Source organism: Annulohypoxylon maeteangense (assembly GCF_022496945.1).
Source record: "Annulohypoxylon maeteangense strain CBS 123835 unplaced genomic scaffold GGS22scaffold_1, whole genome shotgun sequence".
Lineage (NCBI taxonomy): Eukaryota > Fungi > Ascomycota > Sordariomycetes > Xylariales > Hypoxylaceae > Annulohypoxylon > Annulohypoxylon maeteangense.
Window position 1 is genome coordinate 1,746,337 of NW_025953248.1, and position 20,720 is coordinate 1,767,056.

At 48.4% G+C, this 20,720-nt stretch overlaps 8 protein-coding genes across 8 annotated transcripts; 5 read left to right on the forward strand and 3 right to left on the reverse strand.

The window, feature by feature from the left end:
- The first annotated feature begins 343 nt into the window (after positions 1 to 343).
- GGS22DRAFT_6907 (uncharacterized protein) lies at positions 344 to 3,265 on the forward strand. Its single transcript, XM_047967811.1, has 6 exons — positions 344 to 654; positions 871 to 1,381; positions 1,440 to 1,794; positions 1,844 to 2,071; positions 2,132 to 2,593; positions 2,675 to 3,265. The coding sequence occupies exons 1-6, from the start codon at positions 477 to 479 to the stop codon at positions 2,726 to 2,728; spliced, it is 1,788 nt and encodes a 595-aa protein (XP_047823822.1). The 5' UTR covers positions 344 to 476; the 3' UTR covers positions 2,729 to 3,265.
- A 261-nt stretch (positions 3,266 to 3,526) lies between these two features.
- On the forward strand, positions 3,527 to 6,264 carry GGS22DRAFT_149680 (polyubiquitin-tagged protein recognition complex, Npl4 component). The gene is made up of 4 exons (XM_047959180.1): positions 3,527 to 3,866; positions 3,923 to 4,047; positions 4,113 to 5,583; positions 5,663 to 6,264. Exons 1-4 carry the CDS (start codon positions 3,783 to 3,785, stop codon positions 5,966 to 5,968), a joined length of 1,986 nt encoding a protein of 661 aa, XP_047823823.1. The 5' UTR covers positions 3,527 to 3,782; the 3' UTR covers positions 5,969 to 6,264.
- A 187-nt stretch (positions 6,265 to 6,451) lies between these two features.
- Positions 6,452 to 10,900, reverse strand: GGS22DRAFT_149683 (putative carbamoyl-phosphate synthase arginine-specific large chain). The gene is made up of 4 exons (XM_047959181.1): positions 10,279 to 10,900; positions 8,534 to 10,215; positions 6,938 to 8,314; positions 6,452 to 6,863 (listed from the first exon to the last, which is right to left on the reverse strand). The coding sequence occupies exons 1-4, from the start codon at positions 10,613 to 10,615 to the stop codon at positions 6,756 to 6,758; spliced, it is 3,504 nt and encodes a 1,167-aa protein (XP_047823824.1). The 5' UTR covers positions 10,616 to 10,900; the 3' UTR covers positions 6,452 to 6,755.
- Positions 10,901 to 12,016: 1,116 nt separating this feature from the next.
- On the forward strand, positions 12,017 to 13,466 carry GGS22DRAFT_6932 (DUF1746-domain-containing protein). The gene is made up of 2 exons (XM_047967819.1): positions 12,017 to 12,484; positions 12,603 to 13,466. Exons 1-2 carry the CDS (start codon positions 12,228 to 12,230, stop codon positions 13,372 to 13,374), a joined length of 1,029 nt encoding a protein of 342 aa, XP_047823825.1. The 5' UTR covers positions 12,017 to 12,227; the 3' UTR covers positions 13,375 to 13,466.
- Positions 13,399 to 14,796, reverse strand: GGS22DRAFT_6930 (18S rRNA biogenesis protein). The gene has a single exon (XM_047967817.1). It carries the CDS (start codon positions 14,640 to 14,642, stop codon positions 13,422 to 13,424), a length of 1,221 nt encoding a protein of 406 aa, XP_047823826.1. The 5' UTR covers positions 14,643 to 14,796; the 3' UTR covers positions 13,399 to 13,421.
- Positions 14,797 to 14,903: 107 nt separating this feature from the next.
- Positions 14,904 to 16,104, forward strand: GGS22DRAFT_6941 (Sec62/63 complex, subunit Sec66). Its single transcript, XM_047967822.1, has 3 exons — positions 14,904 to 15,117; positions 15,172 to 15,473; positions 15,560 to 16,104. Exons 1-3 carry the CDS (start codon positions 15,012 to 15,014, stop codon positions 15,854 to 15,856), a joined length of 705 nt encoding a protein of 234 aa, XP_047823827.1. The 5' UTR covers positions 14,904 to 15,011; the 3' UTR covers positions 15,857 to 16,104.
- A 380-nt stretch (positions 16,105 to 16,484) lies between these two features.
- GGS22DRAFT_149687 (uncharacterized protein) lies at positions 16,485 to 18,153 on the forward strand. Its single transcript, XM_047959182.1, has one exon. The coding sequence runs from the start codon at positions 16,619 to 16,621 to the stop codon at positions 17,870 to 17,872; it is 1,254 nt and encodes a 417-aa protein (XP_047823828.1). The 5' UTR covers positions 16,485 to 16,618; the 3' UTR covers positions 17,873 to 18,153.
- An 84-nt stretch (positions 18,154 to 18,237) lies between these two features.
- GGS22DRAFT_149689 (uncharacterized protein) lies at positions 18,238 to 19,879 on the reverse strand. Its single transcript, XM_047959183.1, has 3 exons — positions 19,761 to 19,879; positions 19,464 to 19,696; positions 18,238 to 19,404 (listed from the first exon to the last, which is right to left on the reverse strand). Exon 3 carries the CDS (start codon positions 19,351 to 19,353, stop codon positions 18,409 to 18,411), a length of 945 nt encoding a protein of 314 aa, XP_047823829.1. The 5' UTR covers positions 19,354 to 19,404; positions 19,464 to 19,696; positions 19,761 to 19,879; the 3' UTR covers positions 18,238 to 18,408.
- Positions 19,880 to 20,720: the final 841 nt, after the last annotated feature.

Here is a 20,720-nt window from a genome sequence, read left to right on the forward strand (position 1 = left end):
TTCTTTGGACTATCTCATCCATCAACCTTCTGCCTTCATCTTTTTTTCCCTTCTCTCTTTTCAAAAACCCCCCCTTCCCTTTTCCGCAAAACCGCAAAATCGCGGAAATATCTCCCCAAAACAATACAATAATACAAACAACGCAACATAACGCCATCCGATCGCGCGTTCCAATTGTAGACAATTATAGTGACCCATCGACTACCTAGCATCGACGGCGGTCACTAGTTGTTAGCCCCGTCAACTTTCTCCAGTTTTTGGAAAGTTGACTGGACGCGTTTTTCTTTACCTGCCAATACATTACCTGACCTTGCCTTGCTCTCCAACCGTTGGTCAACATATTTTCGCCGCAACCAACCCTTTTTTTACCTCTCTCTTTTTTATCGGCCCTCAGTCATCCGACCATCATCACCTTCACATCGCGATTCTTCTATAATCTATCTGCTATCCCAATACCATCATTGCAGATTGCCAACATGTCTGACGAGACGGTCGCGCAACCTGCCGCCGCGCAGTCTCAAGATGCTTCTTCCAATGTAGCTGCGGAAGGCACTACGTCAGAGTCCGTCGCGCCTGTTAGCGACGCGAAGTCAATTGAGAAAAAACCTGCAAGTGCAGCCGATGCAGATACTGAAGAGGCAGCTAAAGATGAAGGTAAGTCCTATCCACCAAAATAATAACAATCATAAAAATAAATCGAAAACATTCTCGTCGGGGTTGCCCGAGCGCCTCTCAACACCACTCGCCCATATAAACACGTCATCCCCAATCATTTTTGCCCGCGCCGTAAATATTACAGCAATTGATTACCTTCAACCCACACACTTTTAACCACCATGTTAACCCGGCGTGCTAACACGATATCTATAGAAACTGCCGATTCTGCCCCAACTACCAAAACCACAGACGAGAAGTCCACTGATCCTGACGTTGAGATGCCCGATAAACCAGCCGAAGAGGCTGACCACCCTACGGCCGATGACAAGGTTGATTCAGAGAAAGCCGCGGAGGAGCCTGAAGCGGCCACAGGCACTGCTGATGGTACAGCAGCTGAGGTGGAATCGACGACACAAGAGAAATCTAAATCGCGTCGCAAGTCTACTGCCGATTCCAAGAGTAAAAAGTTGAATAAGAAGGCATCTAAGGCTAAAATTCTACACGTCGACGCGCAACCTGGCGAGCATTACTTTGCTAAGCTGAAGGGTTTCCCCCCATGGCCTGTTATCATCGCCGAGGAAGGTATGCTACCTGGGACCATGTTGAGCTCGCGGCCCGTCACAGCTGCTCGTCCTGATGGTACCTACCGCGAAGATTTTGCGGATGGTGGTAAGAGGATCGCGGACCGAACATTCCCGGTCATGTATCTCCACACCAATGAATTGTAAGGGGATTCCCTTTTTTTCTAAGATGTAGTAATTAGAAGCTAACTGTTATAATAGCTCTTGGACAACCAACTCCGATCTCAGCGAACTCGACCCTACAACAGTCGCGAGCATGATTACGACTAAGATGCGCAAGGATCTACAGAATGCTCATTTGTTGGCTGCTGAACAGAACTCTTTAGATTACTATAAGGATGTCCTCCACGAATTCGAGGAGCAGCGTATCGCGAAACTAGAAGCTAAGATGAACAAGTCGAACAAGACACCCAAGAAGGCCAGTAAAGCTGTTGAAGCTGCCGCGGGCGGTGAAGACGAGGACGTCGAAATGGCCGATGTCGAAGAAGGTGACGATGTGGAGCCAGTTGAGAAGAAGCCCAAGTCAAAGAAGCGCAAGGCTGAAGACGAGGCTAGTGTAAGTGACCGTCCGTTTTATTCTCTTACTTTTGCTAACTTCCATATAGACTCCCCAACGTTCCGAATCTGTCAAGAAGCCCAAGATTAAGATCACGAACTCGTCCACCCCTAAGGCCACCAATGGCGTCCAATCACCCACCACAAAAGATTCAAAGGCCGTCAAGGTTAAGGCAAAGTCAGGTAAGGGCAGCAAGGACAAAGCCGAGAGTAAGAAGGAGAAGGAACCTCCCAAAGAACCCGAACTCAGCCCCGAAGAGAAGCATATGCGTAAGGAGGTAAGACATTCATCATCGATTTGGAGTGGTTGTGTTGGTCTGGTGCTCACTAGTCTATAGAAAGAAATTTTATTCTTGCGTCATCGACTTCAAAAGGGTCTGCTCCTTCGCGATCAGGAACCAAAGGAGGAGGAGATGAAGTCGATGTCAGAATTCCTTGCTAAACTCGAAACCTTCCCCGACCTCGAGGTTAGCATCATTCGAGCTACCAAGATCAACAAGGTTCTCAAAGCTATATTGAAATTGGAGACAATCCCGAAGGAGGATGAATTCCAGTTCAAGCCGCGATCTCAGTCTCTGTTAGACAAGTGGAATAAGCTTCTTGCTACCGACGGCGGAGCTCCCGCTCCTGCGAATGGCGTCAACGGTGCTTCTGCTAAGAGCGGAAAGGGAGCAGCTAACGGGGTCAAGGAGGCATCGGATCCCGAAAAGGAAGACGGCAAAACTGACACTGTAGGGGATGACACCAAGGAAAAAGCCGCGGCGGATCCAGCGAGTGACGAAAAGGCAGACTCAGCGAAGGTATGTCTTAAGATTGCTTGTCCATTGATGATGGCCATTTCCGAAATGGATGGAATTACGATGCTAACTAGATACCTACAGGATACGAAGATTTCCGCCGACGAGACGGTAGCAGAGGTCGAAGCTTCAGCATGAAGTAACAAGCGCTGGACTCGAAACGACAACGATTTCCTTTGATATCTGAAAGTCGGCGGTAACCAGGGGCGTTCAGGGGTATAAGAAAGGCTACATTACTCAAGCTTGACCTACCATTGAATGATGGTGGGCCATGCGTCTGGATTGTTCGTACAACCTTCGAGTACTTGGACTTGAAGTCATGTTCGTTCTATGTAAACTAGGAAGTACTTGTTTTCAGATCAGATCAGACAGGTCATGTGCGGTCCTGGAACAGTCAATATTTTGGTCGGGGAAGGGCCTTGGGGCCTCGGAGGGTGAGGGAACAATGAAAAAGTCAGGCTCCTACTCGGTATTTGGCACCGTTAATTAGTTCGTCGGCCGGTAGGGATGATGGACGCGGTATGTCATTAGTGGTTGTGTTTTTTTTCCAATTTGGGAGGGCTGTGATGAATTGTTTTAAGGAGATTTTGCAATAAAAAAAGTTCGTTGCATTGCCGGATGATTGTCTTATAACTACCTACCTAGTACTGTGGAACTATAGAATTATATCGTGTATCATGCTGTCTTAAATGATATTTGTGTTGAATAGCAGGTACTTACATGCATGTACTTGTGTATTCAGACGAGCTTCGAGTACGTACCTCTACACAAGCACTGTGACAATATGTCGATTTACGGGCTAGAGCTGGGAGCTTGGACCATTTCATCCACTAGCTGCAAGGGCCACCCCACCGTAGACCCGGTCTGACAAAGCTCTAAGGCGCGCGTCATCAGCCGTCAGTGCCTGACATTTTGTAACTTGTAACTTGTAACTTTCAAAGTGAATAGATGAAATAAGTAAATGGAAAGCTCTATCACATTCACGAATTCGATCATTTATTCGAATCACCTTCCTTCTCTATTTTTCTCCGCCGCCTTAGTCCTTCATTCCCTCTTTTCATGAAATCGCACCTTATTTTCTTATTCCCAAACTTTGAAGAAACATACATAAGTTTGATTTCATGAACTATTTCCCCCCTCATCCCCATCCTGTTATAACATCCCACTACAAATCCGAACACCTGCCATCACGATGTTGTTACGACTTCGAGGTCCGGACGGCATGATCCGGCTTAACATCGAGAAAGATGACACATTCGCCGATCTTGGTCGTCTAGTATGCGCCTTGTCCTTCTACCTCCGCGTCTTAATAGTCTCTAACTTCGGATATAGCTCGTACCACAATTACCATCGACCGTCGACCCGAACAGCATATCCATGTCCCCGGATCCCCAAGCCAGCGACTCCAAGAAGTTGACGGATATTGCGAGATACAAGTTGGCGCAGATTGGATTGAAGTATTATGCACCTGCTAAATTTACCTCCCTAAGCTCCCCTCAAACATTTGCTAACATACGTCCAGCCATGGAGACTTAATCTTCATTAACTACCAACACCAGAATGCAGCCAACGGTCACACAAATGGCGCATCCACAGCATCTACCACATTATCGTCGACGAATAGACTAAATGGAAAGCCCATCTTACCGACGGAGGATTTACCGGTCGATCCACCTCCGCTAACGTCGTCTACGGCAGTTATTAAGAATCCTTGGGAGGTGGTGAGACAGTCAGCATTGGATGACCGGTTGGATAGACAAGATGGAAAGATCCCTCGAGGTCGAGATCGGATGTGCAAGCATGGTCCCAAAGGAATGTGCGACTATTGCATGCCCCTCGACCCTTTCAACCTTCAATACCTTGCCGACAAGAAAATCAAATACCTATCATTCCACTCCTACCTCAGAAAGATCAACTCGGCCACGAACAAACCCGAACTTGGTAGTTCATTCATTCCTCCGCTAAAGGAGCCATACTTTAGAGTGAAGAGAGATTGTCCCTCGGGACACCCGCAGTGGCCCGAGGGTATCTGCACAAAGTGCCAACCCAGCGCCATTACCCTCCAACCACAGACGTTCCGTATGGTCGACCACGTCGAGTTCGCGTCATTTGAGCTCGTGAACTCCTTCATCGACGCCTGGCGAAGAACCGGCGCACAACGGATTGGATATCTCTACGGCCGTTATGCGGAATATACCGAAGTGCCCCTTGGCGTTAAGGCGATAGTAGAGGCCATATATGAAGTGCCTCAAGTAGACGAAGTGGACGGGGTATCGCTCAACCCCTGGGACAACGAGAGTAGCATCAATGATGTTGCCAGATTATGTGGACTTGAACAAGTGGGGGTAATATTCACAGACTTACTGGACGCGGGCACCGGTGATGGCAAGGTTATCTGCAAGCGACATGCCGATTCATACTTCCTCAGTTCGCTAGAGATTTGTTTCGCAGCACGCTTGCAGGCGCAGCATCCTAAGCCTACCAAGTGGAGTGATACGGGAAGATTCGGATCAAACTTCGTCACATGTATCATCTCGGGTGACGAAACAGGTCAGATCGCTATCTCATCATACCAGGTATCCAACGATACCGTAGAAATGGTACGCGCCGACCTCGTCGAGCCGTCGGCCGACCCTAATATCATGCTCGTGCGGGAAGAGGAAGAAGATGACGGTTCGACAAGCCGAACGCGATACATTCCCGAGGTATTCTACCGAAAGATTAACGAGTACGGCGCCAACGTACAAGAGAACGCAAAGCCGTCCTTCCCCGCCGAGTATCTTTTCGTAACATTAACACACGGTTTCCCAGCACAACCGAAGCCCTTATTCAACACACCCAACTTCCCGATTGAGAATCGTGAGATCATGGGAGAGAATCAACAGTACAAGTCTGTTACCAAGGCTCTTGGTACCGGTAGTGGCACGGAGCTTGGATCTCTCTCAGACTTTCACCTTCTTAATTTCATTCACGAGATGGGTGTGCTATCTAAGGTAAGTTGTTACAACTCTGTGTTTATCACATTTGTCCATTTTTCCCCTCCTTGATCTAAGTGTAATAACAAATATATAGGAAGAGGATGCGCTCTTGTGCCGGGCGGCGACAACGCATGATCTCGCGGACATGTATCAACTGCTTTCCACGCCCGGCTTTCTTTCGCTAAAAGCTATTTTAGCAGAAACTGGTGAGACAACCCCCAAAAGAAAGCGGCCTCGAACAAGTGGCGAAGGGGGCGCGAGGCCCTCTTCGCACTCATCCGTCGCCGCTTCCGCCAAAAGATCCAGTGAACCGCTTACTAAGCGTCTTGCTGCCGTTAGGCTGAACGACCGAAACGCGTCTTCGCCAATATTCGACCGCGCTAAGCACGAGGAGATGTGATGCCATACAAGTACAATGGATAGAAACAAGTGTGTACCTGCACCTACCTACTTACAGTTAGGTTCATTCGGAGGGAAAGTAGACAAGGGACCAATGAGCTACGGGTAGGGGTTAAGGGAAAGAAACCCTCGTCTCGTTGATCGACGATGATTGCGATAGTAAATAGCTCTCAGGCGTTTAGGCCTATTCTAGACGGCTTCCTTGTTCTCTCTCTGGCATATGGGGGGCGGAGGTACGCGTCGTCGTACATAACGGAGTCTCAATATGAAGCTGAAATGTCACTTCCCTCATCATGATTAACCTTTTATTGATGTGAATGTGAATGTGAAATATAACTGTGATTATTTCACGGATAAATATGCCCAGGTACTGCATACTCCATAGCCTTTGATTTGTTTTCTTCTTCCACTACTACTACGACTACCACGACGACGTCGTACCATAAAGAATATCAATGCACATATATTTCACCGACGATGTTCATTAAGTAATTTAACTTTTCATTTTAGATAGACTAATCTACCTAATCTACTTCTACCCCAAGAAGTAGAATTGCGGAATAGAATTAGAGGGGGAAAACCCATCCTTCGTCATATCCTTTTTTTTTTCTCTTACACCAACCCGTCCGCCCCTCCCCCCGCAAAGAAGGAAACCATGAACGAATCCTCATTCAACGCCTATTATATGTAAGTGGAAAAAAAGGGAACTATCGCAAACCAACGTTACGATTTTTGAAGTTTTGATGTTTTTAGGGGGTTGAGGAAATAGGGTATATGTATCTGGTACTCTACAGTGGCTTGCCGCCGATGAAGTCGGACCACCGACGGACCTCCGATGGGATGCCTTCTTTCCGGGGTAGCTTCTCGTTCATGCATTGGGCGAAGAGCATTGCGGTCTAAATAATAATCGAGATTAGCAAGTTTGTTCTATAACGTAGTGTAATCATTATATGTAATGAGAAACGCTTACCTGAGGCTCCATGAACAACGGGACGCCAAAGTCGACGGCGTTTCGGCGCATCACGTAGTCCACGTCCATAACTGTCTTAGCTCGGGCTAGAGCAAGGTTAAACACTCCTCGGATGTCGTACTTCTGGAAGACTTCTCGGAGCAAGCGCTTGTCCTCCTTGGGGAATTCGATCACTTCGACGGTGACCTGGTCCTTGGCGGTCGACTCGATGAATTGTTTGACATCTTCACCAGCTGCGTAGAACTTGTAGCCGAGGGGTGAGAGATAATCAACGACCTTAGTAAGCCATTCCCTGGATGTCTCGCCACCAAGGAGGATACCCTCACCAGGCTCTGGGACACGGAAGTTCATGGCGGACTGGAGAGAGGTCCAGTATGCCTCCACGAGGTCCTTGCCAAAGCAGGCCATCTCTCCCGTACTGGACATCTCGACACCCAAGAACGGATCAGCTCCGGCAAGACGGGTCCACGAGAATTGAGGGACCTTGGTAGCGAGGTAGTCCCTCTTAACAGCCATCGGGTCCGTAGGTTCAGGAACATCCTTGCCAACAAGCGCTTTTGTGGCAACGTCGATGAAGTCAGTGCCGAGGACCTTGCTGACGAAGGGGAAGGATCGAGATGCTCGAAGGTTGCACTCGATAACTTTGAGCGCAGGCTCTTCGCCTTCGGGGCCATTTGCTTTGATGATTTGCATATTGAATGGACCAGTAATGTTCCAAGCCTTAGCAACCTTCTTCGCGATTTCCTTGAGTCGCTCCATTGTCCTGTCATCCAAGTTGACAGGGGGTAAAACCAGGGTAGCGTCACCAGAGTGAACACCAGCATGTTCTACATGCTCACTAACGGCGTGAATGACCAAGTTACCTTGGTAGGCAACACTGTCAACATCGATCTCCTCGGCGCCCTCAATAAACTTGGTTATAACAACGGGGTGGTCGGGTGATACGTTGCTTGCAGCTTCTAGTTTCTCCTTCAAATCCGCCTGGCCTCGAATGACAGTCATAGCAGCGCCTGACAGGACATAACTTGGGCGGACTAAAACCGGGTAGCCAACCTGTTCGGCGAACTTCTCAGCTTCAGCTACAGAAGTCAGTTCCTTCCAGTCCGGCTGGTCCACGCCAATGCTGTCAAGGATCTCAGAGAACTTTTGTCTGTCTTCGGCCTTGTCGATATCACGCGGGTCGGTACCCAAAACATTGGCCTTGCCTGCCTCCTGGAGTCGTAAAGCAATATTCTGCGGAAGTTGACCACCAACAGACACCACGACACCTGAGGCTTGTTCTAGCTCATAGATGTCCATAACCTTCTCATAACTAAGCTCATCGAAATACAACTTGTCGGCAGAATCGAAGTCTGTGCTCAATGTCTCCGGGTTATTCTATCCAGATATTAGCAAGGAATGGCAAGAGAACGAATATCTTGGAAGGATAGTGTTCTAGGAGGGGTCCCGTTGGGAGATCCTCCGGACGGGTCCGAAGCGGGGCTCGATTGACCCCGAAAGGCAAGCACGTCTAGTTCTAGAGGGCAAGCACATCCGACCCATAGGAAATATGGATGTCATGTAGTTTAAAAAGAAACATGTGAAATTTGGACTTACGTTGATCATAACTGTTTTATTGTTCATTTTCCTTAAGGCGACAGTGGCACTCACAGCACACCAGTCAAACTCAACCGACGATCCTATACGATATACACCCGATCCGAGAACCATCGTGGGCTTGTCATCGAAAGTAACATCGTGAGAACTGGCGTTGTAAGTAGTGTATAGGTAGTTTGTCTCTGCTGGGAACTCGGCAGCCAAAGTGTCTATCCTCTTCACGAATGGGCGGATGCCCATGCTTAATCGAAGAGCACGAACGGAGTCCTCATCGCTCTTGACGGCATTGGCGATCTGCTTATCAGAGAAGCCCATCTTCTTGGACTTAAGGATGAGATCCCGTTTCAACCCACTTATGCTACCGACAGCTTCCAATTCCTTGGTGCAGTCAACGAGATTTTGAAGCTTGTATAAGAACCACTTATCAATTTTGCTCAGCTCGTGAACCCTGTCGACTGTGTAACCTTCGTGGAGCATTGCCTGACCAACTGCTAGCCACCTGCGGTCTGTTGGGTGCGAAAGTTCATAATCAAGATCTTCAAATTTGTCGCCCTGGAATCCGACAAACTTGGGGTCAACTTGGCGAATAGCTTTTTGAAATGATTCCTCAAAGGTTCTTCCGATAGCCATTACTTCGCCCACGGATTTCATAGCGCTTCCAATGTCCCGTTTTACATGCTGGAACTTGGACAAGTCCCAACGAGGTATCTTTGTTACGATATAATCGAGGGAAGGCTCAAAGTTGGCGGTGGTAGTCTTGGTAACAGCATTCGGTAGCTCAGGCAAGCTGTGACCAAGGCCGATCTTTGCCGCCGTGTAAGCCAAAGGATATCCGGTAGCTTTCGAAGCAAGAGCTGATGACCGAGAAAGACGAGCATTAACCTCAATCACCCTGTAGTCGAGTCCATCTGGTTGGAGGGCATATTGGACGTTACACTCGCCAACAACCCCTAGGTGACGAATAATCTTGATAGCTGCAGTACGAAGCATGTGGTACTCCTCGTCGCTAAGCGTTTGACTAGGTGAAACGACAATTGAGTCGCCCGTATGGGTTCCCAGAGGATCGAAGTTTTCCATATTGCAGACAGTGATACAGTTATTATTCGCATCACGAACGACTTCATACTCGACTTCCTTCCAACCTTTCAATGATTTCTCAACAAGGATCTGGGGCGAGAGAGTAAGAGATCGAGCAGCCATGTTGCGCAGTTCCTCCTCATTGTTGGCGAAACCGGAACCTAGACCTCCTAGCGCGTAGGCAGCGCGGACGATGATAGGGTATCCGACTTTGTTGGCAGCATCTAGAGCATCATCGACGGTACCGACAGCAATTGACTTGGCGATTGGAATATCGATCTCGTTGAGAGCCTTTGCGAAAAGATCTCGGTCCTCGCTTAGCTCCAAGGTGTGGACGCTTGTACCGAGTACCTTGACACCATATTTCTCAAATAACCCCATGCGCTGCATTTGCACACCCAGGTTCAAAGCTGTCTGTCCACCGAAGGACAGGAAGATACCATCGGGCCGTTCCTTTTCAATAACGTAGGTTACATATTCCGGAGTGACGGGGAGGTAGTAAACCTCATCAGCGAGGCTATGGTTGGTTTGAATAGTAGCAATATTTGGATTTATGAGGACAGAGGCTACTCCGGCCTCCTTGAGAGCCTTGAGTGCCTGGGAACCTATACAAAATATGAGTCACCCTTGACCATTAGGCTTATTGAGGGTAGGTTCGTAAAACTAACCTGAGTAGTCGAACTCTCCGGCTTGTCCAATTGCTAGGCCACCACTACCAATAACCAGCACCTTCTTAACATTTACAACATCCCTTGGCTTTATCACGCCACTCTCTAGATAGGCCTTAGGATTAGGCGCCTCTTGAGCAGCTATGTTCGCAGCGGAACAAAGGGCGGTGACAGAGAATTTCCTTTCCTGTAAAAATCCGGCTTTTCGAGTTGAGGCGAGAAGTTGGGAGGGAGCTCGATAACTCGTTGTGGTAAGCTGCCTTCGAGTTATGGGTAACCTTCGGGTATGTCGTAGCAGCATAGGTGCTCGACCTGCAAGCTTGGTAGAGAGAGCCATAATAACTAACAAGCTACCTAGGTAGGTAGCAAGTAGGAGCTAGAATGTAGGGAGGGATTGGAAGGAGGAAGGTCTCAAGAGCTCACGAGACCAAAGTTTGGGGCTCCCTGCTCCCAATTGAAGTCAATTGAGCTTCTAGGAAAAAATTCCTTAACTCTCTTGAGTCACAATATATCTAGACTTATTAGCAATGTGTGAGTCTTATAAAAGGTCCGGTCGAAATTAATAAATTTCAAGGCATGCCACCATATATGCATAGATAAGCCGATAAGGATAGAAAAAAAAAGTATTTAGGGTCCCGCTAATGAGATTCACTGCGAGACGGCTTGCGATTTACGGAGGCATGAGGGGAGCAAATCTCTTGGCATACCCGATCTAACGGGGTACGGTACATGAAAAGTTTAATTCCATCCCTTCCATTGGCCTGATTTCCACTTTCAGTAAAGCTCAGGTACATAGACCTCTCGTTCAACATGTACCTACCCAGTCGAACCTTGTTACCTAATACTATCTGAAAATTACTATTTACATTACAGAACTTTGAAGCAATGACGTCGTCTATAAGGTAGCATGGCTAAAGATTTGAATTATGTAACATATTAAGTGTACATTTTATGTCGATATTTAGTAGCTGAGATTCATCAATGTCATAGTTTCTTGTCATCTAATGGTCGATCTGGGCACTATAAAAACACCATCGGAAATCGAAATGACTAGTTATCTTCTCGGCGCTATAAATCTCGTAGAACTTATAACAATTGGATCTAATGTCGCTTTAGCTCAAATTGGATTAATCACACAACAAGCTGCTGATGAAATATCACATCTCTGCGTTACTTACGGTTTTGCTCTACCTGCTTGACGAATGGCGGCGGTGGCGTTTTTCGTCTATCAAAATGGGCGATCCCTGCTGTAGGTAGGTATGTAACACTCAGTCGCTCCCTTTGGAGCCATCTCAAGTTACTAGCTTGGTGAAACGTCCGACGCCATCGCTGGCTCGGAGTTACTTCATCGTCACCAGTGATACTATTACAACTAAATGTGGGAAACGACCCAACCTCGTTTTTGGAGTTGCTTCAAGAACTGTAAAGGAACAATTCAGCTTCATATACTTCCCTCTAAAGAGATCATAACATGAAAAGAGAATATGATACAGATCCATACAATTACGAATTGTAATATCTAAGGAGTTATATCAGATTATTTGTTGGTTATCAAGCTTCATAACATGAACTCAGGGGTACCTACCAGTTACAAGAAACTTCAGTACTTAGAGGTAGGGCAGACCTCCTCTTATTAGTCAGCAGGCTGAATCGATTTGCGTAGGGACGTACTGTATAAATTAGCGTATGAGACACATATTAATACTGTGCGTAGGCAGTCCACTAAGCTTGCCCAACATCAGATTCTCAGCTTCCGTTTTAGTCGCTATTAAATCCTTAAGACAATCAACGCCGCAACGTAAGACGCGCTTCTTGCCTTGTCGCTCCCCACATTCTACGTCGAGCGACCACGCATTAGGCAAGCCTCCTTCTACACCATTTATGAAGACCTCGCAGCATGTAAAAGACACATTATCCGGGTGGCTTCTCACGTCGATTGTGGTGGAGCTATGAACAATGTTCCCACCCCGACCACGCCGGCGGACCCTCATCGTATATCTCACGGTCTTCAAGAGGACGACGCCGACGGCCCAGCACAGTCCGCCGTGTCCGAGCAAAACCGTGATGGCAGCGCCACCACGCAAAACCCATCACTCTCCCAGGCGGCGAAGGAAGGCCTTACGAAGAAGTTGCAGTTCATGATACATCTTAGTATTAGCTTGGATACTCTGGTCTATGCTGAGCTATGTGCGCTGTACTATATGGAGTATGAAGTACCCCTATTCTGCCATTCCTCCATCCCTCCATTTTGTCTATACTCAGTAGCATTAAGTGAAAAACATCGTTGCGCATCGTGCAAATAATAGCTGACGTCACACCTCTAGCTGTTCTTTTTTCCGATTGATGATACGATGGGTACCACAAGCCCTATTTATTAGTCCTAAGGCCGAGGACACTATTCTTATTATACCTAATTATCACGTTTCCGCGATCATCGGTCCAAATTTCCTTTGCACCCTGATGCATCTTATCGCCTCTCTACCCGAAGCAGGCGAAGCCTCGCGAGGCTACCTCCATGGTGGCATACTATTCGACTTCATCGGCCAGAAGGCGCCATCGTCCAAGTTTTCGCTCCTATTGTTGGATCTTCTGATATTTGGACTGCAGTGCGTCATGCTGACCGTAAATATGGAAAAGGAGAGAGTACGTAAAGCGTTGAAGCCGCCGACACTGCTCGATAATTCCGATCTTTCCACGACAACGAGCTCTTCAAGCCAGGACTACGACGCAGAAGAGCGGGGGGTTTTGAGGGATGCGCCAATCGTGGATGAGACCCACGACATTGAAATGCAATCATTAGGAAGTGGAAATGGTGGCCATCAACACAACGTAGAAGAGAGAGTTGGGTTACTAAGACGGACAACTACCCCTACAGACAATCTTGAAAGTCTAGCTGATACATTGAGATCTGGGAATGCTGTTCTGGCCAATTTTAACGTTCGGCAGTCACTTCGGACTGCTTGGCACAACCGGGCGAATTCGCCTGAAAGCGCGGCTGCTTATGCTATACAGAATGTCGGATATAATGCGACGTTGGCGGCTTTGGCAGCGCAGAGGAGAGCGAGACTAGCAGCGACACAGCCGAGGCAGCCATAAAATAGCCATTTGAGATCGTTGTACAAATTTAAAAGGATATCATATTATTACGCAATCTTCCTTCCTACGTTACCGACTCCAGTCCCCTTCACCGAGACTATAATATCGCCCGTGTCGTCGTCTTCAACATCCCGCAACCCCCAACTACTAGATCCAAACTTCCTAAGATCTCGTGCGAGTCCTATTACTTGTTCTGTGCCCATGACGTCTCTCCCAAGACGTAAGCGTCCAACATCTTCAGATCCCATAGCCATCAGTGTTAAAACGGTCCCTGCTGCTGCTCCGCTAACACAACCTCCTAGATTTATAGCTTCTAGGAGTTGGTATGCGCATCTCTTTCCGATATCCTCCGGAACTATGCCTCCTTTCGGCGGCACCACCACATCTGCCGAATATAGCACGCCTATAGCGCTCGACTCTGCAACTAAGCTCAGGCCAAAGCCGATTCCCATCCTTTTCTTGCTACCGGACTTTTCCGCCCCATCGGAAATCAAAGGCGCCTGATCGTATTGTGCAGCAATGTGTATGTCCGAGACGAAGGGGTTAAGTATTTCTCGCGCGGAATGTATCATACGAGCATTATTCGACGCCGACACACCTGTCGCATATGCGACACCTCGTATTCTTTTTATCCTACCGGGGCTTCTGTTTAGATGTAATGTCTTGGGCAACCGGACCTGGCTCGCAAATCTGAGTTCGACAACACCTGCGCCACCGCTACCATGGGGCCCGCTGCATGATCTCTGGAGAACTCGTAGCTCTATCCGCGCCGCGGGAATGCCGAAGAGGTTGTATAGTGGTAAAATGGCTGTGCGGAAGGAGTCGACTGAAAGATCACCTGTCTCGGTGGATGATGTGATGACGCCTGGTCCCGAGAATCGAACGTTCATATGCGATTTCGAGAACGGGGCAAGGAGACATAGAGGTAGGAGGAAGTAGGTGACGCCTCGCGTGCAGGCGGCGGGTAGCTGGTGTTCGAGGATATCGCCATCTGAAGCGCCAAAGCCTGGTATAGCACCTGTGATTAAACCAGGTTGATACGTTATCGTCGTACCGGTGTAGGATATTTGCATAGAGCTGCCATTGGTGACAGCTTCGAGTAGACGGAGGAAGGAAACCTCATGCGGGGCGAGGCCGGGATTGGTGGGGGAATTGGAACGGATTTTGGATATGTGTATAGGCCGGCCTGTTAATGTCGATAATACCAGACGCTGTGTAAATGATTTGTGGCCTGTAAACTTGAGGAACTCTGGTCGTGGGGTCGACATCGTTGATTCGGTTGGGTTGAATCCGCGAAAAGGTTGTCTAGTACCCGTTTATTTTCATAATGAAGGCAGAAGAAATTCTGCCGTCCGAATAGCAGAAAAAAATTAGCTAGGTAAAGGCGGTGAATTGCCAGGTACCAAATTTAGCATCTGTGGCTTGTCGACTAAATCGTTTTAGCGTGAATATACTTAGGTACATGCATGTATCGAAATGCCCAGTGATGTGGGTTTAGCTACGTGAAAAGTGTCAAGATCCCGACTTCCCAAAAAGTACACCACTATATGTAATATCAACCTTCGGTTTGACGCTCCGTCAAACTTCTTTCTCCCACCTTTTCCAATTTCACAGTCTATCATAACTCCAACGACAATATGTTCGACATAGACTGGTTAAGTCTCGCGCTCCCATTCGCGTACATCACCGTACTCGGTGGTTCTCTGTATACCTTTTCCACTATTTACAGAAAACGAAAGGCGTGTATGTGATCCCTACTCGGCTCTCGAGTCTGCGCCAAAATTGACAAGTCTGTAGCACAAAGCGCCAACCTCGAGCCATGGTTTCCGTCACACTTGCAGCGAAATATCTACCTAACCCTCCTTCACATGGAACCCGAACCTGGTCAAGAAAAAGCACCTAAGGTACCTGATAGCGTTATCCGAGCTGCACTTCTTCGAAGAGCCGTCGAGGACATCCGTCGCATCATTCAGATCCGAACCTCGAAACAAGCCCTTAACACATTGTTACAACGAGGAAGTGTCGGCGAGGACTTGAATCAAAGATTCACGAGAGCCGAGAAAGAGATTGAGGAAGAGCTGCGCGATGTCGTCACAGAGGTAAGAGTTGCCCGAGACATACAGCTTCTAAAACAGAATATGGGAGACATGAATATATGGAACATTAGACACTAACTTGTTTATAGGCCAATGCTCTCGCACCTGGTTGGGGCCAGACTATCTTCCAGTCCGCGAACGAGATTGCCGCAAACACCATGTTACGTACTAAGCTTGACGAGATTGAGAGCCGCGCGGAAACTGACAAGGAGTGGTGGGAGAAGCGACGTGAGGCAATCAAGAAGGACTTCATGAGGGAGTTGGATGAGGAATCATCGACTAAGGGCTCTGTCAAAGGTAGTGACGATGACGCAGTCTTAGTCGACTCGGGTACCCCTGCATCTACACCTGGAGGCTCTAGAAAGAAGAAGGGAGGCAAGAAGTGAATGTCCGCCGTTCGTTGTTCGCCTTAATTTCTGTCGGGGGAAAAGACTTGGGGTTGCCTGTTAGATCATCTTATACCGTTGCCATTAATCGGTAACATATTGCATCTTCGTACCCGGCGTTCAGGTGTAGGGTTATAGGGGTACTGTGTACGAATACACAACGTATATACGCAGGTAGACTACGTTGACGGCGTAGTATCTGGGTATTGATACCCGTGTTGGGAATTGTACTATGATCTCATACCTGACTTTGATGCTAGTTTGCTGGCTTACATCGTGACATGTGATACTGAGTAAATCTTACAATATGGATTCTTGTTTCTCACTAGATTTAGCTTAGGATACGAAGTACTTCTTATTTGAGAATATTGACAGTACGATAGTATGTATTTGACTTTGAATCTGAATATGGATGTACTTCAGGTCACAACTTACCCAACTTGCATCTGTTAAACCTGGTGTGCTCAATGTGTTCTATGCATAAAAGTAGCAAGCTAATACTAATCGGGTAATATGACCTTAGTGCCGGTAATTTTATATTACACCCAGTGCACCTACCTAAAACGCTACCTAAATGTAGGTACTTCTTTGCGCTGACGTACGAAGTACAGAAGCTACCTAGGTACATTCTTCTAGTACCTCTACATACAAACACTCACTTTTACTTTTCCACCATCGTCACTCAAACAAATCCCGCTCTCGCCTCGTTCCACACAACCTCGCGCCTCGCCCCATCTCCTCAATTGACACGCATCGAATACGATGGCAGACCCGCAACCCGCGCCGGGCGGTCTCTCCTTCCCGACGAATCCCCAGGAGTTCGAACTCGACGAACGCATCTCCTTCTCCAAGCTCGACAGCAAGTACATCGCCGTCCAGGACGACGGCAGCGAGTTCGAGTGGGACGCTCAGCTTAGGCGGTGGATCCCTGTGCTCGACGAGGAGCTGCTTGCCCAGCAGCAATCGGCGTACGGTGGTGCGGCGAGCCCAGATGACAATGAGGGCAATAGCAGTAACCTACCCAATAAGAAGCGGAAGAAAGGCCACGCGAACGGCGGAGCCGGCGATCGGGGTGTAGGAGGAGGTGATGGAAAAGAAGGAGCGAGAGACCGGCCACGGCCACAGAAACGGCAGAAGCAGCCGCCGCAGCCGCGCCAGAACACGGCGATCTACGTGACGGGGCTACCGCTCGACGTGACGGTCGACGAGGTGCACGAGGCGTTCTCGCGCAAGTGCGGGGTGATCGCGGAGGAGATCGACAGCGGGCGGCCGCGCGTGAAGCTATACACGGACGAGGCGGGGAACTTCAAAGGCGACGCGCTGGTCGTCTTCTTCAAGCCGCAGAGCGTCGATATGGCGATCATGCTCCTCGACGACACGGACTTCCGGTTCTCGGCCTCGGGGCTCGCAAGCGGGCGGATGCGTGTTCAAGCTGCGGATTCGAGCTACAAGAAGACGCATTATGAACGTGAGGGCGGCGAGGAGGGTGCGGGTGGGAATGGCAAGGCTGAGGGGGAAAGCGAGCGGAGTAATCATATCACCGGCGCTGGGAAGCCGCGCGATAGGACCCGCGAGCAGGATAAGCAGAAGATCATCAAGCGCACGCAGAAGCTCGATGCGAAGCTTGCGGATTGGGACGACGATGAGGATCCCTACGGGGCACAGCTCGAGACGGCGGCGCGGCGTGATCGAGTCGTTGTGTTACGACACATGTTCACGTTGAAGGAGCTAGACGAGGACCCGGCCGCGATGCTGGAGATTAAAGAGGATATCCGCGAGGAGTGCTCCAAGCTTGGGGTTGTGACGAATGTGATATTGTACGATTTGGAAGAGGAGGGCATCGCGAGCGTCAAGTTCAAGACTCCGGAGGCGGCTGAGGCGTGTGTGAACTTGATGGACGGCCGCGCGTTTGATGGTCGGACGGTCCGAGCTACGATAGCGACGGGGCGTGAGACGTACAAGAAGTCTGGTAAGAAGCAGGATGAAGACATCGAGGGTGAGGATAGTGACGGTTGAACTTGGAGCTCGTGCTAAGAGCAGAAAAAAATGATAGAGGGTGATGGTCTCTGGACTATGTGTGTGCATTATGTATGATGACTAAGAAAATAGTCACGATGTACGATTGCGATTAAGTGTGCATTTGGAGGGCGGGCATGAGTGCTGATTCCATGCGATGGCATTACAAAATGACTAGAAAGTTCCCAAAACATGCTTCTCGTAGGTAAAAAGAGATTCTACGTGGGCGGTTGGGTGGTTGGGAATACCTTCATAGCTAGGTAATCAAGCATATTTCCCTACGTGGGTTTTTTTCAAACAGCAGTCAAGTGAATTTGACCAAGCAGCCACATGTCTTTCACCAATGTTGCTTATCGGGAATATTATAGGTAAGTAATAAATTTATATTTTGTTTCTGAAATTTTACGTTTGTAAACTATTCGAAGTCATTGACACGTTTTGACCTGACATGGCAGCCCAAGCGAGGTCTCTCACGTAGCCACTCTCTGCCCTGAGCTATGGTGTTTGTAATCCGGCTGCACAGCTCTTAGGACTCCTTAGTAGCTTTGCATATCCTCCAATACATCCAGCTTCATCTCCTTTGCGGTAACCCACCAACCAGCCGCCTCGATGATCTGGCATACAACTTTCAATTCATCCATAGTTCGGGGGGCATACACCATCGTGAATTGCTTGGGAACGGGCATCTTCAGTAGGCACTGACTAGTCAATGGGTGACGTTGTCCCCAACCCTTCTCGATAACCTCCTTCACGTCGTGCGGGTGAAGGTTTAGATGCATCGAATAGTCCGAGTTGTGGATGTGGCAGATCTCCCCCTGACAAGTCTTATTGAAAGGGAATCGAGCAAACAGTCCCAAGCCGTGCTTCTCGAAGCAAGAGGTGCCAACGCCTACCTCCTCGGAATTCATATGGCCGTGATTCTCCAAAATACGCCGTAGAGCGAGATAGCATTCCCGGGACCCGAATTGGTTGACTTGCCGTTGCGGTGCTATCCCTACAACCTTTGGGCGCAATCCACAGCGGTAAGGAAGGGGTCTATTACGGAAGACCCCAATAGCAGGCTGAACGTCCGGGTCTGCTGGGAGGGGGTCAAAGGGATCCACTCGGCAGGCCCAGAACTTGAACCAATTGATACGGATATAGCCAGGAAACGTTGCTGGTGTTCCCCCAGGGCCAAGTTTCAGGTAATTCTGGTAATCATTGTGGACGAAAACAAGGCCGGTAGCCAACCCGACGGACACAGCCAGAACAGATGGTTCGACCAGGTGTATGCTAAGCATAAGAATGATGGAAATGGCAAATATGGCGGATCCATCCAACGTGATGGAGAGAGGGTCTTGTCTGATAGTCACGTTGATAGACAGAGGGTCGACATCATGGTTAGGACAGGCGTCGATGGAAGAATGTGTGAAGGTGTTAGTCCGTGTAAGTATACCGGACATGATGTCAGAGTAGACGTTGTAAGAGGTCAGCTTGACCATACAACGAGAGTGAGGATCGCCGCAAAGGGGTTTATTGAGTAAAGGAAGTGGCTGAATAGATGTTTATAAGAGAAGAACCTGAAAGCCTAAAAGCATGAGTGAGGTCTTACCCAAGGTTTTGTATCTGGGGAGGGGGATTAGGGTCAGGAGGGGCGATTTATATCTTTCAAGGGAAGAAAGAACAAAAATTGAGAGACATTGGAGATCTCAGATGACTGGTCGCTTCCTACCGAGGGTCAAGTGATAGATGTTAGAAGCCAGACACAGGGGCGTTGGGCTACTAAACTAGCCAGTGTAGCCACGATCCGTCAGCGGGATCGGTATTGAAACCTTGACATAACATCTGGAGAACTCAGTACGGGCTATAGGATGGAAATAGCCACTTGGACTCCCGCACGTCGACGTACATCTCCAGTGTCCTTTCCACATAATTATAACGATTGATCCACAGTCGATAGTTGGGTGGGCTGAGGAAGGAAATCTGACATAACCATAGCCGAGAGGTTACGAAGGAGTGATGTATATATTGGGTCCAGAGACGACCGCAAACCAACCCGGTTGAAGAGCCAATTCGCACACAGAAAGACAGCAGCATAAGGCGAATTCTGTGCGACTACACTGTTTCCTGATGAAAAAATGCCCAGGTTGCTTAGGTTGCTGCGTTTGTATTTGTGATCGGACCTGCAGATATGCAAAATGCAATATATATCATATCCAGAGTAGCATCTCCATATGATGCGGCTGCAGGTAGGAGCCCGCAGTCGGAGGCGGCGTCGTAGCTTAACCCAAAACTGCTAAGGTGAAGCGTTTACGAGTGTATATGAGCGTATCATGATCCAGTGATAGTAAATAAGTGTAACGGAACGATCCTATCGGCAGCGCGAACCTGCAAGCCGCTGCAAGTCGGTGCACTTATACTGCGTAAGTGATCTATAGAGTACCGGATACGCACCTAGGTATGTAGGTGTGGTCTCGTTCATTCGATGGGTTCTGCGTGGGACATCAGCCCATAAGGGATCATTCTTATGACAATTTCTTAGCTCTTCTGCCCTCGTGACCACGTGGACGATTTGTTGTCAATAGTTGAAAATGCTTGGCCCGATGGAGGAGGTTTGACTTCATTGTTATGGTATATGTAAGACCTACACAAAGAGAATAGATGTCAAAGTATCAAAGGCAGCTTTCGTCTCTAGTTTCAAGATCAATTGATATTACTGAACTTTGCCGATGTCAATTGACGTCAATTGGTTGAGATGCTGAATGTGTTATGTATGGGAGTGGAATTGATATGGATGTTGATTCAACATTGAACATTAAACCAGTCGGATCCGGGGGGCGGGGATCTTACTTACCTTGTACGTACATTT

Coding starts and splice junctions, on each gene's coding strand:
- GGS22DRAFT_6941 (XM_047967822.1), top strand. CDS start 15,012: ATGTTCGACATAGACTGGTTAAGTCTCGCGCTCCCATTCGCGTACATC. Junction 15,118..15,171: donor TTACAGAAAACGAAAGGCGT/GTATGTGATCCC, acceptor ACAAGTCTGTAG/CACAAAGCGCCAACCTCGAG. Junction 15,474..15,559: donor TGCGCGATGTCGTCACAGAG/GTAAGAGTTGCC, acceptor ACTTGTTTATAG/GCCAATGCTCTCGCACCTGG.
- GGS22DRAFT_149689 (XM_047959183.1), bottom strand. CDS start 19,353: ATGGTCAAGCTGACCTCTTACAACGTCTACTCTGACATCATGTCCGGT.
- GGS22DRAFT_149687 (XM_047959182.1), top strand. CDS start 16,619: ATGGCAGACCCGCAACCCGCGCCGGGCGGTCTCTCCTTCCCGACGAAT.
- GGS22DRAFT_6907 (XM_047967811.1), top strand. CDS start 477: ATGTCTGACGAGACGGTCGCGCAACCTGCCGCCGCGCAGTCTCAAGAT. Junction 1,382..1,439: donor TATCTCCACACCAATGAATT/GTAAGGGGATTC, acceptor CTGTTATAATAG/CTCTTGGACAACCAACTCCG. Junction 1,795..1,843: donor AGGCTGAAGACGAGGCTAGT/GTAAGTGACCGT, acceptor ACTTCCATATAG/ACTCCCCAACGTTCCGAATC.
- GGS22DRAFT_149683 (XM_047959181.1), bottom strand. CDS start 10,615: ATGGCTCTCTCTACCAAGCTTGCAGGTCGAGCACCTATGCTGCTACGA. Junction 10,216..10,278: donor CGGAGAGTTCGACTACTCAG/GTTAGTTTTACG, acceptor TATTTTGTATAG/GTTCCCAGGCACTCAAGGCT. Junction 8,315..8,533: donor ATAAAACAGTTATGATCAAC/GTAAGTCCAAAT, acceptor ATATCTGGATAG/AATAACCCGGAGACATTGAG.
- GGS22DRAFT_6930 (XM_047967817.1), bottom strand. CDS start 14,642: ATGTCGACCCCACGACCAGAGTTCCTCAAGTTTACAGGCCACAAATCA.
- GGS22DRAFT_6932 (XM_047967819.1), top strand. CDS start 12,228: ATGAACAATGTTCCCACCCCGACCACGCCGGCGGACCCTCATCGTATA. Junction 12,485..12,602: donor TGTGCGCTGTACTATATGGA/GTATGAAGTACC, acceptor TCACACCTCTAG/CTGTTCTTTTTTCCGATTGA.
- GGS22DRAFT_149680 (XM_047959180.1), top strand. CDS start 3,783: ATGTTGTTACGACTTCGAGGTCCGGACGGCATGATCCGGCTTAACATC. Junction 4,048..4,112: donor TTGGCGCAGATTGGATTGAA/GTATTATGCACC, acceptor ACATACGTCCAG/CCATGGAGACTTAATCTTCA. Junction 5,584..5,662: donor AGATGGGTGTGCTATCTAAG/GTAAGTTGTTAC, acceptor ACAAATATATAG/GAAGAGGATGCGCTCTTGTG.